The sequence below is a fragment of the Protopterus annectens genome, chromosome 8.part0, assembly GCF_019279795.1.
Source record: "Protopterus annectens isolate FY-2018-M chromosome 8.part0, PAN1.0, whole genome shotgun sequence".
Classification (NCBI taxonomy): domain Eukaryota; kingdom Metazoa; phylum Chordata; order Ceratodontiformes; family Protopteridae; genus Protopterus; species Protopterus annectens.
This window is the reverse complement of record NC_056741.1, coordinates 1,533,306,712-1,533,334,047: the sequence shown is the minus strand read 5'-3', so window position 1 is coordinate 1,533,334,047 and position 27,336 is coordinate 1,533,306,712. Positions and strand designations below refer to the sequence as shown.

Sequence of the window (27,336 nt, the reverse complement as noted above, 5' to 3'; positions counted from 1 at the left end):
CCCAGGAGAGGTCCTAGCACAGAACCTTGTGGGGTCTCCACTGGTGACTGATCTTTTTTCTGGAGGTAACTTCCCTTGTTTTGATTTCCTGCATCCTATCTGTGAGCCAGTTTTCCTCCCTTTCATTTTGGTTGTGCAACTCTGAGTTTGGTTATATACACTGCGGGTGTGAGAACGTATCCCCTCACAGCACCCATAATAGATTTTGTTGAAAATGGTGAAAAAGAAAACACTGCAAAACTACTTTTCTCAAGGAGTACTGTTTTCAGTGATGAATAATATGGCCAGTCATTAGGAATTCTAATAAAACATAAATCCTCTGGATCAGATAATTATTTTTATCTCACTCATTTGTCAGCATTGGTTGCCAGAATGAAAACAAATATCAAGATTATAATGAACTGACTAGATTAGAAATTAAGATACTATCCCCTGTGTTCAGTAACCAAAAGTATTAGTTTATGACTTTTTCAGTTTCTTTAACATAGCCTATGTATCCAAATTATTCTGCATTTCTGGACCTGAGCCCTTCAACTCCTCTCCTCATGCACGACTCCTTACTCAGCCACTATCCTTTCTTCTTTGTACTGTCCATCAGTATCCTTTCTTCTTTGTACTGTCCATCAGTATCCTTTCTTCTTTGTACTGTCCGTCAGTATTCTAACCCTACTTCCTCTCTTCTTGTACTAGCTCACCCTTCTTTGATATTCTCTATCATATCACCTCAACACAAACCCATCTTCTTGAAATACCCTCCCCCCTCTCTCTTTCCAATTAGCTGTTAACTTTTCCTATATGCGTTCCATATTACTTACTTTATTTAACACCTCCCCAATATCCATCTGTTATACTGTCACACTCTTCACTACCTCCTTCACAGAAATTACAAGCTGTTTTCGTACCTCCCTCACACTGCCATATCCTTACACCATATGAAACAACTTCAGTTTTTCTCTCTGACATCTCCAGCAAATTCCTTCCCCACAATTCTCTTCCTTAATTTCTTTACAGATAGATTTGTCTTCCCTCTTTTATAAAAGAAACAGAATAGTCCTATTCCATATATCTAAAGCAAATACATAACAAATAATAATATGTCATTGTAAAGTAATTTTTTGTACTTAAATGCTTTGGCCACAACACAACTCAATGATTAGACTATTAATTATTTGAAAGGGTTGTTAAACAGTTGAATTTTTTTGCCTTAGTTTTTACAGGGTAACAATAGTTTGGCTGTTTGTAGACTTTAATGTAACAAACATCATCTTAAAAAAATACGATATTGCAATCAGATGTGTTGAACGTATGGTCTATCTATAATTTATTTCACCTGATGACAAAAAGTTATAATATTTTTGTGGTGAGGCATATTGACTTGTGCTCTACCTGACAATAATTTGATTTGATCTAGTAGGATATTTGATTAAGCACAGAGAGTGAAAATACATATTTTTGTCAAAAGAAAACACATTCACACTGGTGAAACTTATTGTCAGAAGGCTTTGGTCCCTCCCTATGTAGGAGTCTGTATCACACATACGTGTCCTGTTCTTAATGTAACTACCTCCAGGGTTGTGGCATTTCAGGGGTAAGGTGAAATCCCCCCTCCGTAGCGATCTTCCCTCTGAGAAAAGTGCAAATTGACTGAATGGTAAGAAAGTGCAATGCATATATGCAATTTTTAGGCACGTGTCCTACTGTCCTAATGAAACTTATGCTTATTTCAGTCTGTGGTTGTACAGTGTCCTGAGCAGTGAGGGGTTGTGGTCAATAGATTTGAGCATTTTACATTTACTTCTCTACCCTAAAAAATAACTAAGGGATAATGATGATTTTCCTGAATCCAAGCAGCCTGTCTGGCCTCCATTTTGGCATTACGAATCTGAGTGCAGCACAGTGGGACAGGTTGCTGATAATTTCAGTATTTAAAAGCTAGTCCTTTTCCCTACTGATGTACAGAATGTGTAAACCTCTGCAGCAGGTAACTGTTTATTATTTCTGTATCTTGGTCAACTGTATTACCATTGGCAGATGGCCATACAAGTCTAATCTTTCAGCAAGCTTCTCTTGATTTCTGTTCAGATCAACACAAAATATACTGCCATATAGCTTTACATTTGACTAGGAAGATTGAAAGTTCTTTTTCTCATGGCTGAGGTTGCAGCTGTTAGTACTGAAAATCCATTTTACAGTAATATCTGTATAGTTAGAAAAGGCTGATGTGTTATTTAATAGCACATAAAGCAGTCTGCATACTCTTTTATGTACATATCAAAATGGTTATTCAACACACTGTTTACTTTAACTTCATAGCCTTAATATGTCATTGTCATATGCCATGTTCTACAGCTGCCTGCAAATTCTTGGATTCAAATGGTAAAGAATACTTGGATACCTTGCTTTTGTTTCCAAATAGACATTTTCTTAGCCAGTTCAAGCCTTCTTAGCCAGTTCAAACCTTTTGAAGCCTATTTTCTTGAATGTGATAAGATTACAGGAAAGACTGCACTCTGTTGGTTCTGCATAAATCTTCATAGGAAATAATCATAAAGACTTGCCCCATAAGTCTAGGTATTTTGCTGAAGAAATATAGTAGCCCCAATAAAATACCCTCTGCTACTTCTTGTTAGCTAATTGATTAAAAAGATTAATTTATATAACAAAAAAGTCTACTATTAGTTTCCTAAATTATTGTGAAAATTGTAAATTCACCAGTGTTTTTTTTATCTGTCCGCAGGTGCAGAATGTTTTTGATGGAAAAGCTGCTGCTCCTATTCCCACTTGTCACCTTCTGCTTTCAGACTGATGATAATAAAATTCCTAGCCTCTGCACTGGTCAGCCAGGGATGCCAGGCTCCCCTGGAGCTCATGGCAACCCTGGCCTTCCAGGCAGGGATGGGAGAGATGGAAGGGATGGAATGCCGGGATTAGCAGGTGAAAAAGGAGAACCAGGTCCAGAAGGTAAGACAATATTTCCCTCAGCACCTCAGGACAATGCAGAAGGAGATATTACAGCTAAAATCCATGTTACATTTGTATATATTATCAAAAAACATCAGCTCAATAAAACTCCTAGGATCTGCAAGATTAGTGTACTAAATGATTTGAATGGAAAAACACAATTAGCATCAGAGAAATGCACCCCTGAAGACATTCCAAACTGGAAACAATCTTTCTTACCCTGTGTTGTGCATGATATGCTTTTCAGCTCTAGTATATTTCTGTTTTACTTTGAATCATTGTACTACAACTTACATGTCATTATTTTTTTAATTGTGAAATCCAGCTCAAACAGAAAACAAAACACACGGGAAACGTTGTATCCCCCAACCGTACTCATATATACCAACCCCCATGATTACATAACAGTAGGAAAAGTAAAAAGTCCCACAGCAAAACTCTTGGTCCAAAACAATACAAGAAGCTGCACTTCAGACAAACATATTAAAGAAAACAAGATGAAAAGCTGTTTTCACTGTAACTGTACTTGCCTGGATAGGATATCCATTGTGCTGTCTACAGCTCAAAGGTCATATAATGTTGCTGAACTATAGAAAGGGAAACTTCATGCTCTCTGCTGGTTTTGTCAATCTCACTTCTGCACAAAAGTTTAAAGCTACATGTTCTTGGAAAAATTACATGTTCTGCAGTTAAACTATGAAAGTAAAGTTATTAAGAATTGATAAATAATGTGACATTGCTCTTGAGGAAAAATGCTGTAATTTTTTCCAATATCTATATCATATCTACACACATATAAGTATATATATGTATGTGTGTATATATATATATATATATATATATATATATATATATATAAATATCCAAAATAAGATTCCACAACCACCACAGCTAAAACAGGGAGACTTTATTGATGAAAGGATGAGTGCTTTCTTCAGATCAAATAAACAAACAGATATTTAAATAATGAAATAACTGATGAAATACTGCCATTAAAATCACCAAAAATATTTAGCCAATGAATTTCTACATGTTAATAAGACATAGAAACAGGCCAATCAAATTAAGGCATGCTTGTTGTCTTAGGCTAGTAGTTAAATGTTATTTTTCACCAATAAGACCAAAGATGTCTTAGCAACTAAGCCAGTCATTATCTCTTGGTCATATACATAGTGGCCTGTATATCAGATAAAATTTCTGCTTTGAGAAGATATTTTATACAAATTATCTTAATGTGGTTTGAATGTGCACCATCATTTTCTTGCAGTAAAGCACTGAAATCTTAGTTTTTTAAAAGCTTATAAAAACAAAGTAATAGGTATTGTTGTTAAAACCAATCATAAGCCCAAGCTTAAGTTTGTGACAAATTATAAGATCTCAAAGTTGTGTGCCAGTGTGGAATAAATATTGATGGACATCATCCAATCAAAATCTTGTATCCCTTAACCAATAATTATGGATAATGATGCCTGTTAGCCAATCAAAATTGTATTGAATAAACCATGGTCATTATGTACTTGACCCTATATCAGCCCACAATTAATATTACAAGGTTGTTGTATAATCTTCTAAAAATATTGTCCTATATATTGTCCTATATATAAAATAATCAATAAGCCAATAAATAGTAAATGAAATACCAGCAGCCACAAGCACTTGAATATGGATAGGCATTATCTCTAAGACTGACTTATAATAATGCTCTCATTTATTCATTATGCCATTGAGGTTGTCATTATGGTTATGTTCAACTGGCCAATGTATGGAAAAACTCTTTTGATTGATATATGTTTTGCTAAACTTTATTGGTTGACAATACAATCCTTTAATTGGACTGATTCTTAGTTTCATTGGACAAAAAAGTCAATTTCAAGATCCTATTGGTACTTTTTGGCATATAGCGATGTTAATACATAAAACAAAAGTTTTTATCTATATGAAAATGAAAAAATAAAATAGATGTTTCTACATAATGTTTGACATTATATACTATTTGAACCATCTGCTAAAAACATTTTTACATGTTTCCGTTGACCACAAATTCAGATGATTTATTTATATGTTTCATTTGTATGTTATACTTTATTATTCAGTAGTGTTTTTTTTCACTGTTATTGGCAGTTATGTTAAAGAGTCTTATAGCGATTTTTTTATATATAGGGCAATATTTTTTGAAGATGATACAAAAACTTGTAATATTGATTGTGAGCCAATATAGAGTCAAGTGTGTACTGGCCATTGTTTATTCAATACAATTTTGATTGGCTAACAGACATCATTATCCATAATTATTGGTTAAGGGATATAATATTTTGATTGGATCTTATAATTTGTCACAAACTTAAGTTTGTGCTTATAATTGGTTTTAACAACAATATCTATTACTTTGTTTTTATAAGCTTTTAAAAACTAGCAAGAAAATGACAGCGCACATTAAAACCACATTAAGAATATTTGTTTAAAATATCTTTTCAAAGCAGAAATTTTATCTGACATATAGGCCACTAAGTATATGAACAAGAGATAATGACTGGCTTAGTTTCTTAAAAATCTTTGTTCTTATTGGTGAAATATGCCATTTAACTATTGGCCTAAGACAATGAACATGCCTTAATTTGACTCATCTGTTTCTATGTCTTATTAACATGTTGAATTTCATTGGCTAATTTAATGATAGTATTTCATTGGTTATTTCACTATTTAAACATCTGCGTGCTTGTTTGTTATTTTACCTGAAGAAGGGTAATGTTAACCTGAAAGTGCTCATCCTTTCTTCAATAAAGTCTCCCTGTTTTAGCTATGGCAGTCGTGGTATCTTATTTTGCATATTTATTCTTCTAGATTTTTGGGTACCTGACTTTGGTGACCATTGTATTTGTCTTAGTCTTGTTGTGGATATATATATATATATATATATATATATATATATATATATATATATATATATATATATGGGTCTACTTCTAAATTTCGAAGTTTCACAAGTTCGAATTTCTTATGGCGAGACCATAAGATCGAACTTGTGAAAGTTTGAACCATTTAAATGGAGATCACCATACAGCACAGAAAGGTATATTTACCATTTTCCTCACTGTAGTGTAATCTCAGAGTTGGTATATTTAATTAGCAGGGGGTGTGGGGGTGCAGGGAGGCTTGCCTCACTGCAAAAACATAAAATAATTTGTTTTTTGTTTTTATTTATTTATTTTTTAATTTCACTCTTTCACAAGTTCGATCTTATGGCCTCAACCATAAGAAATTCAAAATTTAGAAGTAGACCCATATATATATATAGAGAGAGAGAGAGAAAGAGAGAGAGAGAGAGAGAGAGAGAGAGAGCATGTTTCAAAGATATAATTTCTACAGTTATGATAATGAAAGCTCTATTAATGGACATCAAGACCAAAAAATGCCAGGCAGTATCAAACTGCAGTGATAAGAAGGACATTGCAAAAAGCAGGTATCTGTAAATCTGACTGTACATGTCAATAACATATAAAACTTGTAAAGAAAAGAAAGAGGTAATATTTCTACAATGGAACAAGCCCATGCTTCCTGCAACTTAAATACTCCAACTCCATAGTCACACAAACTTGGGAACTGAGTATTTCTTCCTTCAAACTATAATATTTAAATAATGCAGTTTACATGACAGCCTGCTGCCACGTAAATAATGACACACTCATTTCTGCTTTGTCTGTTGAATAGAAATAAAAAAATAACTAAATAAATTTGAGATAAAACATATACATTTCCATTCAGAACAAAATATCAATCTACTCCTTGTAAATTTCCAAACTTTCCTGAGTGTTTCATCCTAAACACTTTTGATGTCCAACATTCAATATTATCAAGTCTTATCTTGAGCCGAGCACTTTCATTGTTACACAAAGACAGTGTTTGCCGACAGTAAAGTGACTTTAGCTACTCAGTGACATATTGGCAGCTTGCGCTGTCTAGCTATAAATAAATAAACATGGCTTGTTCTAATACTTGTTCTGCAAAGGTCCATCTTTCTGTAATGGTACATTATGATTCCACAGCACCAGTGCAAGATGTAATTCAACAGTCTATCTTTATGCAAAAAATCATTCTGAAGCCTTGCAATTTGCAGTGCATTACTGATCTTCTAAACAGCCACTGGAAGTCCAAATGAAATGTAATGGAACCACAAAAAGAAGGCACAGTGTTCAAGCAAAAAAGTTTATTCTCTTTTCACGCGCTAGAGTGTGTAAAAAGAGAATAAACTTTTTTTGATTGAAGACTGTCCCTTCCTTTTGTGGTTCCATTACTGATCTACTCTTGCTTTAATGTGACTTCTTCCACAGCACCCGTCACTAGAAAATGCATTATGTGATATCATTGCTGTAGCCTGCTCCCCCAATCAAGCTTGGACTGCTTTTTTTACCCTCTTTCCATTGCAATAAATAACTTTATAAGAGCAACTTTTCATGTCTTAATGCCCTAAATTACCTATTTCCACCCTAATAAGGCTGAAAACACTGGTTACCTTCTGTCTGCCTCACCTTTATGGTTTCTGTATAAAAGGGTGTGAAGGTGAGCTAGTAATTTGGGCACCATCCTCCCATGCCCCATCTTTACTTCATTTTGCATTTCTACATACATTTTATTTAATGTTTTACAATAGTTAGTTGTATAGTATAATGTGCAGCTTTTTTATACTTCCAGTGTTGCTTCTTCTTTATCCCTTTTAAACAATCTTTCCAGAACACATGTACCCACACACCTTCTCTACTTCCTTACCATTCAACACTCTTGAAATTTCCTCCCATTTGTTTTGAAAAATTCATGGTCCCCTGCTTCTGTATCTAACTAAACACCTTTTTAACTACCCTCCATACTTTAAGTTCATGATATGCTGTAGCACTTTTCCCAGTTAGCCAACAACCAGTGCCTTACGTACTTTACTGTTCAGCTCATCAATTTTCTCCCTAATCTAGTCTTCTGTCCTCTCCCATATGTACCCCAAGCTGATTTCCTTATTACAATCCTCCATTATACTACCTCTTTCCCCTTCTTCCAGTATTTCTAGGCTCACTTTCATACTTCTTTTATTAAAAATGTTCTAGATTTTTTTCTTAGCAGCTTGAAATGGAGTTGGGAGTATAGCCTGCCCTTCTCTGGAGTCTGTGACCCTAACAATAGAATCCAATAATCTGTTGGCTGTTTCTTCCACACTCTCTTCTTGTGCCAGATGCTCTGTTTATGGTATGCTGATCTTGTACTGAACCATAGTTGTTACATTTCTGTTCACCTGTAAAGGACTTCATTGTCTCCTTGGAGGTTTCTAATCCATTCTGGACTGTGATCCAGACTTTTGTATTATATGTAAATAAATTCAGTATGTTACTCACCTCCTCTGATACACCAAAGAATAACAGTGTGAGAGACAGAGCTCCCTTTGGATGTATGAGACATGATATTGGGAGTCCCAACACTCTGCAAGTTAAAATGTAGTTCTGACAAAAAGAGTGAATTCCAAAACTCACAGCTATACCTTTTTATCAATTTGAATGGGGACTCCCCCATGCCCACTACACACCTGTTAATTATATTAACTCTGAGGTTGCTATAACTCAGACTAGAGGAATCTTCTGTGATAGAACAATGCCAGACTTGAGATGGATAAATGATGTAGAAACTGAAAGAAGAAATGAGGGAACATAAAGCAGGACACAGAAGGGGTGTGATAGAACAATGTCAGACTTTAGATGGGTAAATGATGTAGAAACTGAAAGAAGAAATGAGGGAACATAAAGCAGGACACAGAAGGGGTGTGATAGAACAATGTCAGACTTTAGATGGGTAAATGATGTAGAAACTGAAAAAAGAAATGAGGGAACATAAAGCAGGACACAGAAAGGGTGTGATAGAACAATGTCAGACTTTAGATGGGTAAATGATGTAGAAACTGAAAAATGAAATGAGGGAACATAAAGCAGGACACAGAAGGGGTGTGATAGAACAATGTCAGACTTTAGATGGGTAAATGATGTAGAAACTGAAAAAAGAAATGAGGGAACATAAAGCAGGACACAGAAGGGGTGTGATAGAACAATGTCAGGCTTTAGATGGGTAAATGATGTAGAAACTGAAAGAAGAAATGAGGGAACATAAAGCAGGACACAGAAGGGGTGAAAACGGGGAAAGGAAAATGGTGGTAATCATAAACTAGGACAATAGTAAAGTGATAAAATGCAGATGAGGGAAACAAAGGAAGATAAAATAAATTTAGCATCAGTAGCTGGAAATAAGAGTTTGAAAGCCAAGAGGAAGTGCTGTGACAAAGGGGTGGGGGACTCTGAAAGGGGAAAAATGGAAGTTAAAAGGAGAGAGAATGAGAAGGAGTGTCTTATTACATGATCCAATAAAAATTATGAAATATGCTTAATACTTTGCATAAAACTGGAGTCCTGCTTATGGAAACTATAATGTAATAATGTGAAAAATTGAAATGTGTTGAAAACATGTGAAATTGTGGAAAACAATAAGGATTATAAAGATAATAAAATTCTCAGAATAAGTATGTATATCCTCTTGCTCCACACTAAAATTCTTGCTGTTCTAAGAACCACAGTTACAGCCTTCAGACTTTAAGGAGACATCTGGATGCTGGTCCTAATCAGCATGGTATTCCAGTACTCACTTCTCTTGCACTGCGAGCACAACTCCCATCACCATCCTCTGAGATCTTCCTTGCACATATTCCACTATCTGGTTCACAAATTTCTGCCTGACTCATAACCCTTTTAACTTGATGAGAACTCTTTGATATGATACAGAATCAAAGGCCTTACTGAAGTGCACATAGATCACATGCACTGGAACTCTCTCTTCTAGCTGTGTAGTTACCCAGTCATTGAACTGCAGGAGGTTTAATTGACAGCTCTCCATGGTAGGGACACAATACTGGTTTGGATCTTGTAGCTGGTTGTCTTTTAAAAAAAATTTCCGAGTGTTTGTCTCCAGAACTCCTCTATCACATACCTGAATGCTGATATCAGAATAAGTGGCCTTAGGTTGCCTTAAGTAATGCATCATCCTCTCCTAAAAAGAGGAGAGTAGAAGCTGCAGTCCACTCATCTGGTACTTATTCTTAGCAAGAGATCTGTTAAATATTTCTTTGAGATGGTCTGCCATGATATTTGATAGGCTTTCGAATACCCCTGACCATTTCCTTCTGGGTTTCTTTCGAATACCCCTGACCATTTTCCTTCTGGGTTTCTTTCATAATCATCTCCAATGTCTCACTAAAATCATCAAAGGGCTGTTAATTATTTAAATTTGGGCAGCATACTGGCTCTCTGGTATGATTTATGCCTCACAGCTCTACCTCTGGTTACTGTCTTTGTGTACTTTACAAGTTCTCCCCATGTTTGTATGGGTTTTCACTGATTTCCCCACAAAATGAACTCCCTTTCTGATCATCACTGTGATGATTGGGGAGAGATGGGCGAAGGTTGCCAGCCTAGTCAAATAGAATTTGATATCTAATTCTATCAACTGTATAAATACGTGTAAAATACAGGCTTGTGTTTTTAAATGTAAGAAAACACTGTGAAATGTGGAACTGCAAAATATGTGACAACATTGCACTCTACTGGCCCAGTGAAGCATGCTGTATCCTTTCATGTTAGAATTTGGCCTGAGGGTGGCTGGATGAAGATTTCATGCCCATTGTTTTAAGGCTAAAGTTTATAACTAGAATTTAGATGTGGAAGGTGCTTTATTGCTTTAGTTTCTGTTAGTATATACATGTGAAATGTCTTCTGTTGTTGTAAGTTTCTGTGCAGGTGTTAGATTGCTAAATAATGCAGTTTGTGGCATGAGAGCTCAGATCAGTTGTTAAGATGATGCAATATGAATACTGGGAAAACCTAAGTGTCAAAACTGATGTAATTTTGGGAGGGCCTTAGAGACATGTTTGTTAGTAATGTTTAAATTCTATTTCTCACAAGAGACCTGAGAGCATTTTGATCTGGACATCTAACTTATCAGCACTCTGCTTATGCTCACATGTAAGTTTTTAGCACTGTGATATATTGTAGGAATAGTTAAAGCTAGTAAAAATGCCTGTCCTACTGTATTACTTTAAGTTTCTGTATGATCTGTGAACTCTTAGATATCTCTGTGATGTAGTAGATGTGTTTTGTGTTTTAAGTATTTATTATTAAATATTTTTAAAACCTTCTACCTGTGGCTGGGTTGTGTAGAGATGAAGTATGCTTTAGAGTACATTATATATTTATAGAGTTTACTGTCTAAGCCCTTCCAATAAGCCTTAGACTGTATAGTCACATTACCATTGAATATTAATATTGCACAGTAATAATTGGACACCCTTTTAAGGGCTTTCTAGTAGCTGATGTTATTAACTGGGTGGTGGCAGTAATTACTACCGTATAGTCTGGGTAAAGGGGCACAGATGGAAAATCTGTGTCAGCCTTTCCCAGGAGTGTCTATGAAGTTGTATAAATACTTATCTCAAAGTGTGTGTTTGTTGTGTCAGCTACTTGGGCAGGGACACTAAGCGCTGGTTGGACAGAGAGGGAACGGGAGGTGTTAGCTTGCCCAGTTAGGCTGAGACCTGGACCCTATAGCTGTGCCAGTGGGGAGTCTTACTGGGGACCTGTTGAGCAAGGGAGCAGCCAGCCCCAGACTGACTGTGATCTCTGTGTGCACTTAAGGGGAAATTGTACTTTACTGCGTGTATTAGTTATCCTTTCCTCCTCTAGGAGATGACCTCCCTGGTGTTAGTGGTGAGGATTGAGGCTCCTTGATTGCTGGGCCAGGGCATGGTCATCACAAAGCCTTGCCTTATCTACCCCAAGACACACACACAGCTAATTCTTTCTTTCTTTCCCTTTGATGATTAGCATGTCTGCCACCAGAATAAATGATAATGATAAAAAAGCACCATAGCCTTATGTCTCTTTAGCCTAACTTGTTCTTCTAAAATATGTCATTTCAAATAATTGAAGACTTGCATTCTTTAAACACAGTTTGGTTCTACCTTCTGAACTTTGGCCCAAATCCTATTTCTTTTTTCATCTAAAATGCCTTATAGTGGATGTACATAACAGCATCATCTGAAAAAAAAAGTCATTTTTTTTATCTGGACAGCCTGGAACCTCATAATTACTTAGATAGCTTGCCCATGCTAACCAAAATGAAATAAACAGCAGTATATGACATGAAAACTATAGGAGGTATTACAGTCCATTTCGTGAATGGGGGGAATGGGCTATACTATTCATTTTATTACTGGGATATGCTATCTGCTTTATTCCCACTACATGCTTATTTAAGCATCAGCCCTTGGTTTGGTTATCTGTATTCATAGCTGAACTTATCTGCACCTTCAGGGTTATTCCCTGGATAGGCAGAATACAAGGTTCTATCAATACCCACTCACGGCAGGTTATTCAAAGGCACTTGCTTTAAAGCTCATTCCTAGTTTTTATAGCCATATCCTAATGTAACAGCAGTCTGAGGCAACACTTTGTTTTCCTTACTGTGCACTAGCTTACACTAAGACAGATAACTAGCTGTTGAAAGATATATTGTGTAATATATTGTATTGGTGCACATAGAACTGGTATATAAAAGGCAGGTATGTATGTATGTATGTATGTGCGTGTGTATGTCTTCAAGCTTGCATGGGTGTGTCTTTGCAATCTTTGCACTCCTTCCAAACGCATTGCATAATATGTAGCATAACAAACTCAGAGTTCACAAATTATGCACACATTTAAACCCCCTTAATCACCCACATCATGAGGAAAGTGAATATTGAACATTGCTCTAGTCCTTAAAACTACTTTTTTTCAAGGAGGGCAAGCCCCCACACCACTGAACTTATATATACCAACTCAGAGATCACCATATTCTGGAAAAAAACAGGGAATATTCTAAGAAATGTCCACCTCAGACTTACCCCGGGATTCATGAAGCTTGGCGCAAGGCCAGCATGGCTTGCGCCGACTGTGCAGCATGTAGATGGTGCAGTAGCGCTAAATGCATATTAATGAAGGCACGCTGTTGCCACAGCCACGTGCATAGGAAATGAGCGCGAGTGCATAGGGCGTGTCAAAGTGCCGCACGGTGGCGTGGAAATGTCAGCTGTCGACGTGCAACCTAAAATGCTTGCATATAACAATTTGCCTGTAATCACATCTGTCAGTGTCCATGGATACTGAAATGTATGCAAAGCATGCAAGACAGTCCCTGCGAACATAAAATTAAGAAGCAAACACAAATGCATGGTAGGGAATAACGAGTCCCCATCCCTCGAACAAATGACATTGAAAACCGTGTGCCCGTATTCCAACGCAGTGTAGATAGTTATACCAAGTGGAAGTGAAACGCATCATGTTAGCGCGCCGCCAATAGCTACATCCAGGCCAATGGTCAGGGTCACCAGCTGTCCCACATTGTGAAGGAGAGTACACAGCTGGGCAGATGTGTCCATAACAAAACCATGATAAATGTAAATATCCAGCAACCGTATGACAGAATTATATCCCAAAATGCATGTAATAGTCACATACAATAGGTATGTCCGTATGTAACATACCACATGTGACAAGAAATAGAATAAGTAAGAAAATGAAACAGAAGGAGTATATAAACTGCTACAACAATAAGCTAACATGTAGGCAGAAAGGAAAAGTATTATCCGTAGCGTTGACTGTGGGTATGTGTTGTCCAGTACAATTGGATATGTGTCCGGAATATATCCCATCCTGGACATATGAAAAGGTGGCACCCTACCAATGATCATAGCAGTCGGCCAAAATCCACACATATGCAGTCCAAGCCGTACTTGTCAGGATGTGTCACAGTTGAACGGGTATTACCCGGGTGTACCAACCATGTCATGAAAGTTAAGTATGGGAGTGTACCTATGTGCGTGATGTACAGCATGTGGAAGGTGAAACATGCCAGAGTAGTCCACACAACCATACAGGTACCTGACATATATAGTGCATGCAATGTGTTACCTTGACCGTGTCATGGGCCATCAACCAAAGCAGTGATGGATGGAGTGTCAGGAATATGCATGTGGGGGGATGGGTAATGGTATAATCCTCAAAGGCGAGACTGTGTTGTATGCAGAATAGGTGAACTGGAGGTGTACGAGGGAGCAGCGGGTGAATCAGAAAGAAACACAAAGAACAAGTATACACATCTGCAATACAACCTGACAGGCCATACTGTAGAACACAATCACACAAACATATGAATATTAAAATGTGTGATACAAATGTACAGAAACGTCACCGGCACATACCCACAGAATGGTCCTGATGGAACCGGCCCATTCAAATGCAACACACCTGGATGTATAATTGAATACTCATCATCCCCTCCGCAGCACACAACCCACCCCCATACCTGAACGTCCACCAAATCCAGCCATACTCGGCCTACTAGCTTGACGCAGCCACATCTACTCATAGTGACCACTACTCATATGTAGTAGGCAGTGTCAGGATTGCAAACTATGTATCCCTTGCATGTAAAACACTCAACACATTTTTGTAAAGCCAAAAGAATGGTCGGCATTGGTCTTTTTAAATTTTTGGATATCTCTCATGGGATAAGTAACTTGTGTAAACATCAGTATGTGTATCAAGACACGATGTCCAGTCCTGTAGACATCTGGATACAAGTTGAATGAGCAGCAGTGGTGCACGAGACTGTCCAGCCCTAGACGGTCATGCAGAAACTACTACCCAGGATCAAACACATGCCCGTGACGCACGTGTCCCCACATGAATAATCGAGAGAATATATTGTACACATTCACATAGTGGCACTTGGAAATAGGGTGATGATGGCACTGACATAAACAGGGTACCCCCTGATCCACTGTGTGAGGGACAGTCACTGTTTGGATAGGTGTGTCCTGACCAACAATGATACAAAGCCAAATGTCCTGTGATTGTAGGAAATAACTATGTACCATACTGCATGTAACATTTGCCTAAAACAGTCATGTCAGGATAGAAAATATGTAATTCATACAAGAAACAGACTAACAACTAAAGTGCTAAAGGTATAGGCTCTCAGCTAGGAAAATAATGAATGTTCTAAACCCGCACTGACCATGGGTATGTGTTGGCCTAAACAATCTGGTGTCCCCAAAATATATCCCATCCTGTACATATGACAATGTGGCAACCCTACCAATGGTTAGAGCATTTGCACAATAACTGGCCAGCCTCTTAATCACTCACAAAGCCAGTGACCTTTGGAGGAAAGGTGTTGAATGAGAATGACTAATGACAACAATTAAGAGTAATAGATGCATTTAACTGCATAAAATAAGTAGTAATATGAATCTGTCAACACGTTCCAAGTTAATAGTACTAGTATTGTAGAAGTGTCTGTGATTGTCCCTGATTTGCCATAGCCTTGTCCCTGTCACTGTAGAAATTAGTCCCCGAGTATCAGAGGTCAGTACACATATGTGACAGTTGGTTGGTGTACATTTGTTGACAGGACTATTGCATAGTGAATTTATAACTGATGTCCAGAATAATATTTATCGTATATATGAGTGAATGAAATAGTCAAATGTGAAGGGAAACACCAGTGGAACCCCCCCCCTGTATTATGTAGTGGAATCACTCCCCACCCTATATTATGTAGTGCCGACCTAATAATGTGGTCAGAGGTGCCCAAACACCTGCATCTGTAAACACAGGTAGAATGTTAAAATCGGGACTAACTCTGTCCATAAGCTAAGTCTGACATTTGAACAGGTACAGGGAAGTTCTAGTCACCAGTCGGACAAGCCTAAACCCGGACCAGCACATGAACACCCTGACAATCAAACACATGTATGTGCCAGGACTATAAGTGTAGGAGTTTGGAATATCCTTGGAGTGAGTAGACATGCAGCACGGGTCTAGAGCAGTAGGAAATAGGGAATGTCAGAAGTGTAGTACTGTGGTTTTCCCAGCAGGAGAATAGATGCCTGCTGTGTAAATGAAGCGGTGAGGCGTATGGTATAGTAGCTATGAACCATGGGGATACATATAAATGAGGCAGAACAACAATAGTGTAGTAGTTAGAGCATCCGCTAACGTAAAGGCATTCCCGGTTCAAGTACGACTATAGCACATATTAATTTATCGTGTAATGAATGCCTCTGTGCTGTAAAGCCAACATTTAAACATGTACAGGTGAACGCGTGTCTCGCATGGGGCCGTAAACCGGATTCCATCAATCAAAGTGGTACTGTCATAAGGAATAAGGCACATGTAATCACAAAGAAGTGGCAGTAAACATATGTAACTCACAATAAGTAGATGCAAGTGTGCCTGCGCGGATGTAAGCAGCTTGTAGCATAGCAAATGTATGTTGTCTTGTACAGCTGTAACTTTTACAGATATATATATATATATATATATATATATATATATATATATATATATATATATATATAGATAGATAGATGTGTGTATAGATAAGTATCCACAGACATAAAAGAAATATGCAATTCTATATATATATATATATATATATATATATATATATATATATATATATGTGTATATATATATATATATATATATATATATATATATATATATATATATTTATATCAGAATGAATGCCGAAAGACGAAAGCAAACATAAGGGTTGTGAAGGGAATCTAGAGCAAGTAAGGTATTATAAAGTGCTCGCAGCGTATGTCAGATAAAGCTGCAGAAGAGTGAGTAGAGCACCGCTATGCACACCAGAGGCATGGTTATACCAGTGGCCATAACATCGTTGACATGCTACATCAACATTATACACAGACGGAATGTAGTTCATGTTGTGACCACATACACTTGTAACCCGCAAATCGTTTGTAATCCATAACACCAGGAAAGGCACGTATGTGCAAATATGAATGGAGGGAGACCCTGTGAATACAAGATGCGGTACAAAATGTGTGTAGGGCCCCAACGCTCTGGAGAGGGCAATGTGTAAAGGTGTGTCATGGCTGCGATATCAGGTGGATAATGGCTGTTATGCATGGAAACTCAACACGGGTGTGCTGGAGAAACTATGGATATGCTATTATGGACACAAGAGTGCTAGGGTATGTTGCGCTAGTTGCAATGGAGCGGCCCGTGGAGGTCAGCTAGTACGTAGGTGCGATTCCCAGATAGAGCGTTGTCTGCATGGAGACATGCGTGAATGGGCGTACCGTCATCGGAGGTTGTGTGTCAGAGCTGGCAGCCTGGAACGTAAAACCTATCTGCCAACCATGAGAGGAACGGGGTTCTGCTGTGACAACACCAAACCGGGAAAAGCAGAAAGGCACAACTAAATGCAGACATCAGTATGTTGACGTACAATCTCTGTAACACAAGCACTCATTCTATTAACGTTAATAATATAAATGTGCACAGAAACAAACACAGTAGCAGGAATAATAGGCTGCACTTTCGAGTAATAGGTCGAATGACACTGTATCACATCACACTTATAAGCGGTACCACAGACATGAAAAACGTGCAACATCTGTCCACTGTTTAACATGCAGTATACTGATCACAAGTTCACCGGAGTGAAGTGTCAGTGTCATAATGACTAAGGCAATAGTATGCTGTTGAAGCAGAGATAAAACCCAATACACATGTGTAAGTGTCTATGTCTGGGAAATGTATTGGTTAACGGATACACAGATGTATATTAGATAAAAATATATATACATATAGGATATATATATATATATATATATATATATATATATATATATATATATATATATATATATATATATATATATATATATATATATATATATATATACACACACACACACAAAGATATATACATATATATATATATATATATATATATATATATATATATATATATATATACACATACACACAAAGATATATATATATATATATATATATATATATATATATATATATATATATATATATATATAGATATATATATATACACATACAACAGGTATTGATATATACACATACAAAACAAATATATATCTCATTGTAGATATACACATGTACATAACTAGGCTACTTTACAGCAATTAGGGGCAACATATGTTCAGATCGGGCATATGTTACTAGGAGGTCCAATAAATAAAAGTTTTACCTCACACACCATCCAGCTAGGCCGGTCAGACATACAGACACACAATAAAGGTAAATACACCGCTGCATTCCAAACCACCAGCAGGAAAGTACCAGTGGGAGAGATCTGCAAGGTCTACACTTTAAACATGGATAATGGGGTCCCTTGCGGGACACCAAAAATTCACTATACAGGCAACCTGTAGTGATTGATGAAAGCAGGATGTAGCTGTACACGGAACAGTAGGTTGTGCAAGTGTAATAACACATGGGTTGACAAAACTTATGACATGTGTCCCGAGAAGGGGAGACTGGGCAATGTGTAGGGGTATGCTCATACCCCAGCTGCGCTCACAGTAAGTAGTTCTCATGAGTGCTGTAGAGGGGTGACAGGTAGGTGAACCATGGGTATGCAATAATGGGCTTAAGTGTGCAGGTGCTGGTTGGCAGAGATGTAGTAGGCCCGCCCAGTGGAAGTCATTAATATTACTATGTGGGCATAGCAGATGCCTATACCCCTCATACATGAAGAGCACATCTACCGGATAGTCTGTAAACCATCGGGGGAATACATAGGGACCATATCAGTGCCGTGTACCCGATTAGCATGGATGTCCATAGTTATGAATCAGAATGTAACAAAGTCCAACAAAACACTTCCAGAACTAGTGATATTAGGTGGACAGGTGGCAGAATACAGGTAATGACAGATGACAACATGTATGAGTCATAAACAGCATGTACCTCGACAAACGTGAATGAATACATATGCTCTGTGACTGTCAATGTGTCTGGTTAATAGAACCAATCATCTAAATGTGTCCCACAGGGTGTTATGCAGTGTTCCTGATAGAGTGATCATTCTCCCCCATTGGTATGTGAGGTCTGCTAGTGATGAAAAGTGCATAATTTGCTGACCACCTTAGGTAGATGATAGCATAATAGATGAGGTTTACCACCCATACGCCTTTGAGGGACACACCCGTCTGGGCAGTTGTGTCCTGCAAAATGAATGTTATGGCACATGGCCTGTGAGTTCGGGAAAGGAGGCCATATAATGTGTGTAGTGGTGTCAGAAATTAATATGTTGTATCAGAAACAGCTACATGTAATAGGAAACAGTATTAGCAATTATAATGCTACAAGAATAACCTTAACGTATGCAAATGGTTGAGGTAGTCAGTTTACTACTGGCTGTGGGTATGTGTTGCCTTGACACATGTGATAGCTCTACATATAGGACCGCCACCATTCTGAATGGCCAAAGTGGGACCTGCTCTGTAGAAATGTCAGAAGTACCAGGGCAGAACATACTTACAGCCATGCATAGTACAGAAATATACATATCAGCACAAATCAAAGCGTAGTCTAGCAGCAGTCAGGTTGCTTATGCTACTTCATATAACATATCGACGTGTCAGGTATACAAGACCTGTAACAAGCAACTATTACAGACACGTAGAATATGAGAATGTCCCATAATCAGGACAGTTGCAATGGCTAGAGTATTGTCACATGACATATGCCTAATGAAGGACTGTCCCATGCAAAGTGGGAAAGGTGTTACTCCTACAGTCTCCCGTCGTGAAATCTGAAAGGTGGAAAACGTACAGTAGGTATGTGGTAGCATGACCTGGCGGACAGCTGTGTTAACAAAATAACATTCACATATCAGCATTGCAGAGTATCGGTTTCCATGTATCAGGCAGATGGGAGCAGATCGTATGAGGAACATGCATATAATATGATTATGTCACTGGACAGGCCGCAGAGTCCGTACAGTCGACCGCCTGCCATCGCCAAATGGTTAGACATACCCGATACTGTAGTCATGTAGTCTGATGTAATACGCATCACAAGGGATTGCACACACCCAGCGTGAGTGACAAATGTAAGCACAAATGTCGGCGAGCGAGTGGGTGTAAGCGTGTTTGTCTACCAGTATGCCAGTAGTGCACTGTCAAAGAAATGTGGAGTCTGAACGGGTATAAGGTGCTGTAACCAGAGGTCAGCAGTGCTTAACACTGTGCAAACCCATGCACAACTGATCACACCGGCTGGAATGTGCCTTACCCACTCCGTATCCAAAGGGGTCATTCTGTCCGCAAACAAAGAACTGTCCTATTCACTTGTTGGTAGCAGTACCCTGCGCACATAGCTCATGTGAATTAACAATACACCATGGCATATGTACAGACAATAGACCACACACACACCATACAGTACAGTTATCCAACAGTATAGCAATGTACTGGCAGATATGTCCGGACCACTGGTGTTTGCAGGCCTGGCCGTCCTGTGTATCAGTGTGAGTATGCCCAGTATGACTGTTACGCATGCTGTCGAATGACATTACCGTCATACCATCATGTGTGTGAGCATGCCAAGTATGGTCAATTGCATCGCATGCGTCACATGTCCAGATAGTCAGTACTGTGTTGCCGACCCCACTGTTCTACACAGACAGGTATCATGCTGTGTCTGCTGGGTAGCTAATGGTCATGTGGCATTGACAGTCACTACATTTCTGCATAGCGAGGGGGGACATCCAACCGCATCCACAGTCCTACACAGCACCGGGGGTGGCGCACATGACTCTCACATGTGTACATTGGACGGGAGCACAGCTGACAGTTGTACACATCTGCCACTACTGTACTGGTATGCCAGGTACTCCATGCCAGAGTGTGGACCTACCAAAATTGCTGTTTGGAGGGATACCAGTGTACGTCAGATCCCAGCTTTAAATACCAGCATAGTGGTGTTGGACGTCCTAGCTTTCACAACCTACATCAAACTGCATGGCCTGCTATAATCTGTGTATGTCTCTGGGGGTTGGGGTCATTCATTGGGCATATCCATAGGCCATTGTATATCATTTGTCTGTATTGGTCCACACCTGTCCAGCTGCATGGAACGTGTGTGGGCTGTATGGACACACATAATGTTCAGCCCATAATCTGCAGTGGATTAGGACACCCTGTGTACTACTGGCTACTATTGCGACCCCCGTATGTGCTACAGATGTCATGGTGCCACTATGGACGTGTACTGTCTGCTGCCCTAACATTCGGCCACCAAAGTCTCTTGTATGCTCACATACATACCATAGCAACAGGTAAAGACGCATTCTAATACAACTGCCAATTGTTAGGTCGATAGATGTACCCTGGGTGTGTTCCGGACCTGAGGTTGGTGCTGTAGGGCTGCATATGTCAGATGCACACAGTGCACCTCCTATACATGGCCGAGCACAGGTGGTGTAATGTTTGGCATCCATTGTACTGTGTGTGGGTCAGAGATGGTGAAATCCCTGGGTACCTACTGTGTCAGGGCATATTCCTTGTGTTGCCTCTTTGCCAAGGGCAGGTCATACTGTGCATGGCCCTGTCGCCGACTGGGCCCTACTCAGGTAGTTCTTTTGCCAAGTCACACTGTGCCTGTACAGGCCTTGGCAGTGGTGTTGGGCCATGTGGCCCTGCCCCATGCTGTTCCTGCTGCAACTGTTACTGCAGAATCAGATTGTGTAGCATAGCAAATACCATAACAATTTGTGTGCATGTAGCTAGTGAATACTGCTGGGCACCACCGGAAGTGTCCAGATGCCAGAACCGTGACCTGAGCATCCCAAACACATGCTCAATTATATGTCTTGCCTGTGCATCTGCCTCATTATGGTGTGAGTGTTCAGGTGTGTGTACATTGCTGATGAGTGTCATCAGCCACGGCACCAGTGGTTACCCAGCATCCCCCACTAGGAGACTGTAGGGGATGTCCATATTGGCAAAGGTGTGGTACAGCTGTGTCAGACTCCATATATCGGAATCATCATAGCTTCCAGGGCAGACAGCACAGACATTCAATCTAATGCCCTGGCCATCGCATATGGCCTAGCTGTTGGAGGGTATGCCCCTGCAGTGAATGTAAGCCCTACCCTGCTCACCGGGTGTTGCTTTGATGTATACGTGTGTACAGGCTATAGCACCCAGTACCCCAGGGTAGTCAGCCATGTGGTTGAAGAGTTGCATATTGCTGGTCTACTAATCACGTGTGTTGAGGACATGTACGTGCTCACTAGCATGTGTTGACATGGCATCTGTGAACTGGTGCAATACTCTGGATGCAGATACCTGTGAGATCCCCATGATATCCCCAGTTGTGCTGTGGGAGGTACCTGTGGCTAGTATACCTAGGCCAACACATACCGTGGTATCCACTGTGATGGGTTTCCCTCGGCCTGTTTGATGTGTCCGGTGTGGCAGGCACAGGTCAACAAGTCGCTGTAGGAGGTCTCTGTCCACCCCATAGTGCTCCACCATCCCCAGCTCATGTAGCCCCTGGTAAATCACCCTGGGTCTATAAAGTCTTATGTCACCCCAGTAAGGGTTGTTCGGCAGCATACACATCTTCACTGCCCTCAGCCTCCTACACATGTTGGCCTATGTTGCCTGCTGAAGCCCTTCTCATTTGGTTGGACTGTGTTGTGAAATGTCCCCGCTGGTATACACCGGTGGTGTAGAGTGCAGAAAAAAACCTGTGTATATGCTGCTTGCTCACATTACCGTACTGTTCAGGTGTGGGCTGGCCATGTAATCTGCTGAGTGTGCTGATCATCACCTGTTTGTGCAGCCTGTTCACCCTGACTACCCCACTACTGCTTTTGTCCCTCCCAATGTCACCAGGCAGGTATAGACACACCCCTAGCTTCGGAGTGCTAAGGCAGGAGCACTCCCGAGGCACGGGTGTGCAATGTACGTACAGTATGCCTGACCCCCCTCCCATGCTGTCAACTATATTCGAGCCCTGCACCCAGGGATAAATGGGATACGCTATTGTCAACCTCATCTGCATAGTATAGTCTTCTAATGAATAGTTATATGACCCATACCGAACCACCAAAGTAATAACCACTGCTTAGTGTCGCTCAGATCCATACACAACTGGTAACAGGTGCCTTAATATCACCGTATTCGATGTCCCATGGTCTTCCCAGCAACAAAATAACCGGTGTCTACACGACTACAACCCGGGACCCTGCACACAACAGACGATGTGCATTACCACTACGCCATGCCAGATATACATACATCCGAGGTTATCACATACAGATCATCCGGCACATATATATTATATCTATACATATATATATATATATATATATATATATATATATATATATATATATATATATATAGATATATGCATTTATATCACAACAGCGGACCACATGACAGCAAAGCATTAGACAGGAATGAAAAGGAAACTACATGTGCCATCTGCATCATGTAGTGTTGTTACTATCAAGGCATGTGTGTTTTGTTGTGTCACATGGGTCAGACTGTATTAAGGGTAAAAGTAGGGCTGCTGACATTTACTCACCAGACCTATTGGCGAATGTATGTGTTGACAACCCAGTGTCTTGGCAGAATATGCGGGCTGTGGACACTATATAGGTCAGCAACAAAACACACTGAACACATCCTGCAGCTAGCCACCAACAGATACCAACACATAGGGTATAACTGCCAAACGCACACACCTGCCATGCCTTGGAATCGAGCACCTACCTGTCTATTCTACCACACTACAGCATTACGCAGTAACAGAACATACTACCAAGTTTCAGCATCACAGCACTCCCAGAGGCATACTTCTGGGTGGGTGACATCATCAGCAAAGGCAAAGACGCCGATAGGGAGTGTATGGTGAGTGAGCTGTCTAAAACATTATTCTGTCCCCAGGAAGCTGGAAACACACACTTGGCAGGGCTGGGATTCAAACATACACCTAACTACCTTATCACACTACAGCATTATGCAGTTACAGAATGCGCTACCAAGATTACTGGAACACAGCACTCCCAGAGGCATACTTCTAGGTGGATGACATCATCAGCAAAGGCGCCGATAGGGAATGTATGGAGAGTGAGCAGTCTAACAGTATTACTCTGTCCCCAGGAAGCTGGAAACACACACACACACACACACACACACACACACACACACACACACACTTGGCAGGGCTGGGAGCCGAACACACACACACACACACACACACACACACACACACACACACACACACACACACACACACACACTTGGCAGGGCTGGGAGTCGAACATACACATAACTACTTTATCACACTACAGCATTACGCAGTTACAGAATGCGCTACCGAGATTACTGGAACACAGCACTCCCAGAGGCATACTTCTAGGTGGATGACATCCTCAGCAAAGGCAAAGACGCCATTAGGGAATGTATGGAGAGTGAGCAGTCTAAAAGTATTACTCTGTCCCCAGGCAGCTGGAAACACACAGACACACACACACACACACACACACACACACACACACACACACACACACACACACACTTGGCAGGGCTGGGAGTCGAACATACACCAAACTACCTTATCACACTACAGCATTATGCAGTTACAGAATGTGCTACTGAGATTACTGGAACACAGCACTCCCAGAGGCATACTTCTAGGTGGATGACATCATCAGCAAAGGCAAAGACGTTGTTAGGGAATGTATGGAGAGTGAGCAGTCTAAAAGCATTACTCTGTCTCCAAGCAGCTGGAAACACACAGACACACTTGGCAGGGCTGGGAGTCGAACATACATCTAACTACCTTATCACACTACAGCATTACGCAGTTATAGAACCCACTACCGAGATTACTGGAACACAGCACTCCCAGAGGCATACTTCTAGGTGGATGACATCATCAGCAAAGGCAAAGACGCTGATAGGGAATGTATGGAGAGTGAGCAGTCTAAAAGCATATTACTGTCCCAAGGTAGACGGAGACAAACACATGGCAGTGGTGTGAGCGGGACAACTGCCTATCTATGGAGCACTATTACAACACTACATAGATACGAGATGCGCCACAGACAGTACACATTTCAAGACAGTCAACCAGTGTGTTCAATGTAGGAATCCATCCTGACATGGGGTATGGACATCTGTTGCCTGGATGACCACTACCGCTATACAGGATTTCAATGGTCATGCCCATACACAGAGGCACATAACCGACACAAGGTGTCACTGGGCATGCTCACACACTTAGTAGCACATGTCTGTTTGGAATGTACTGTGTGTCCATCTACACAACAGCATACTGGGCATGCTCACACAGTAGTAGCAAAGGACTGTCTTGTATGCACACGGATTCTAAACACGGAAGGGCACAGTGTGTCGATAGTGAACATTGTTAGCACGAACGCTGCACTACATATATCTGACACCGGTTGTCAGTGCTAGATGTGTAGCATTCGTAATCACAGCTGACAATCCAGATCCAACAATGGGGAATACGGACATCTCTGCAGTGATGAACACCTGGCATATGGCACAGTTGTGCACAATAGCACTACCTCCGTATACCTCAGATACAGACATGTGGGCCATAAGACTGTTACGGACCACTCCAGGTGTTAGTGTCCCCACGTACATGAAGGCCACTCACATGTACTGACCAGTACACACTCAAGAGCCATCATAGATGTCTCAGGTGCAGATCACAGTGGTAAATGCCGCATTCTACTATGTAGCCCTCAGACATCACCATGTCCTTGGACCAGCAACACACATCCATACATTACTACAACACCATGTTACTCATGACCAGTGGACTGTACATAGGTCTACAGCAACTGTGCAGACTACACATGTACTGACAGGGTTCCATCATGTGTTATGCAATGCAATGATACCACTATTCATAACCAGGTCGGCTCTACACATAACAGGGGCCCTGGGTCTTAAACAGCTGTAACAGATGACTGTTGCTGTACACCAAAAAACACTCATGTTTGGATATGACATACATGTAATTGCCATGGATATGTACATGGCCCACACACACACACACACACACACACACACACACACACACACACACACACACACACACAACACATATGTACATAGCATAGCTTTTGCTGTCCTCCATGCAGACAAGTGGCTACAGCAATCACATGCATGCACATGGAAGGTAGTTCCATGGCTGTTGAATTGTTGACTGAGGTAACATTCCCTCTGTACTAGTTACCCATGACAACTATCATATCATACAACAGTCCATGTGTCATGTATGTCATCACACATGTCCACCAAATTGCAAAGCATACAAACATGGCTACATGACAGGAATGTAGGACCAACACACATGTACATGTAGTGGTGTGCATTCAGCTACCATGCATGTGCAGTAGCTGATGTATGCAGTTCATCTGTGTCTAACTACAACATGCAGTTGCAATGCAGCCCCATCATTGACACCTGTATATGGTGAAATACTGACAGTACGGTAGGATGTACATCAGGTATGGATGGATATGTGTACATAAAGTGGTGGTCCACCTTTGCAAATGGATACTTGCTGAAGATAGCTCACAGGTGTGTCACAAGCTGTCCTACCATGACATGTGCAAACAGTACGCTACGTTACTGTTACTTGAAGGTGAAGACATACAACCTACACAGCAGTCAGGGTGTTACTGACTGTAAATCACTTGACACCTGTAACACTTGCATCCTCCCGTGTGCATATAGCAGCACAATTGCCAAAGGTAGCGTCGGTACACATAATGAGGCCAATACTGCTGCATGTCTGTCAGACGTATTATCATATAGCAGGTGTATGATTCACAGTACTGCCATGTGTGTTTGGTTGTGTGACCATATATGCCACGTATGGTGGGGAATACATCCCAATTGTTACACACCCCTGTACACTGTTGTAGAGATCTGTACATACTGCAGTGTAGAAAGCAAGACATAGGCAGGGGTGGGGTGTGTATCACACACGTCAGCTATCTGTATGTAAATGACATTTGTGGACTCCACAGTGTGTGTGTGTGTGTGTGTGTGTGTGTGTGTGTGTGTGTGTGTGTGTGTGTGTGTGTATGTATGGGTGTCTGGTGCATGGAGTGAGGGTGTATGCTACCATACAGAACAGACAGGATCCCTAACCCCTCATGGTGATGCAATCTACTACCCTGTTGATGCCGTCGGTCTCAGCCTTACTGGCTACCTGTACATGTTCATTCTCTGTGTCGCGTCATGTGGGAGCACAGTACTGAAAAGGTGATTGCCACATAGGCAGGGGTCCTCACCTCAACACTATCGAGTGTGCGTTATAGTGTCATTGACCCCATGAGTGTGGACATGTTACTGTGTGTTTCTGTGTATGTCTGTGTGTGTTCTCATCCTGTAATGTG

General features: G+C 40.3%; 1 protein-coding gene across 1 annotated transcript in view; it reads left to right on the top strand.

Annotated features, from left to right (window-relative positions):
• C1QTNF5 (C1q and TNF related 5) overlaps window positions 1–27,336 on the top strand; it is a 235,249-nt gene that overhangs the window by 160,023 nt on the left and 47,890 nt on the right. The window contains exon 3 of the mRNA XM_044081114.1: window positions 2,738–2,961. Coding sequence (XP_043937049.1) covers window positions 2,738–2,961 — 224 coding nt within the window. The remainder of the gene's footprint in view (window positions 1–2,737; window positions 2,962–27,336) is intronic.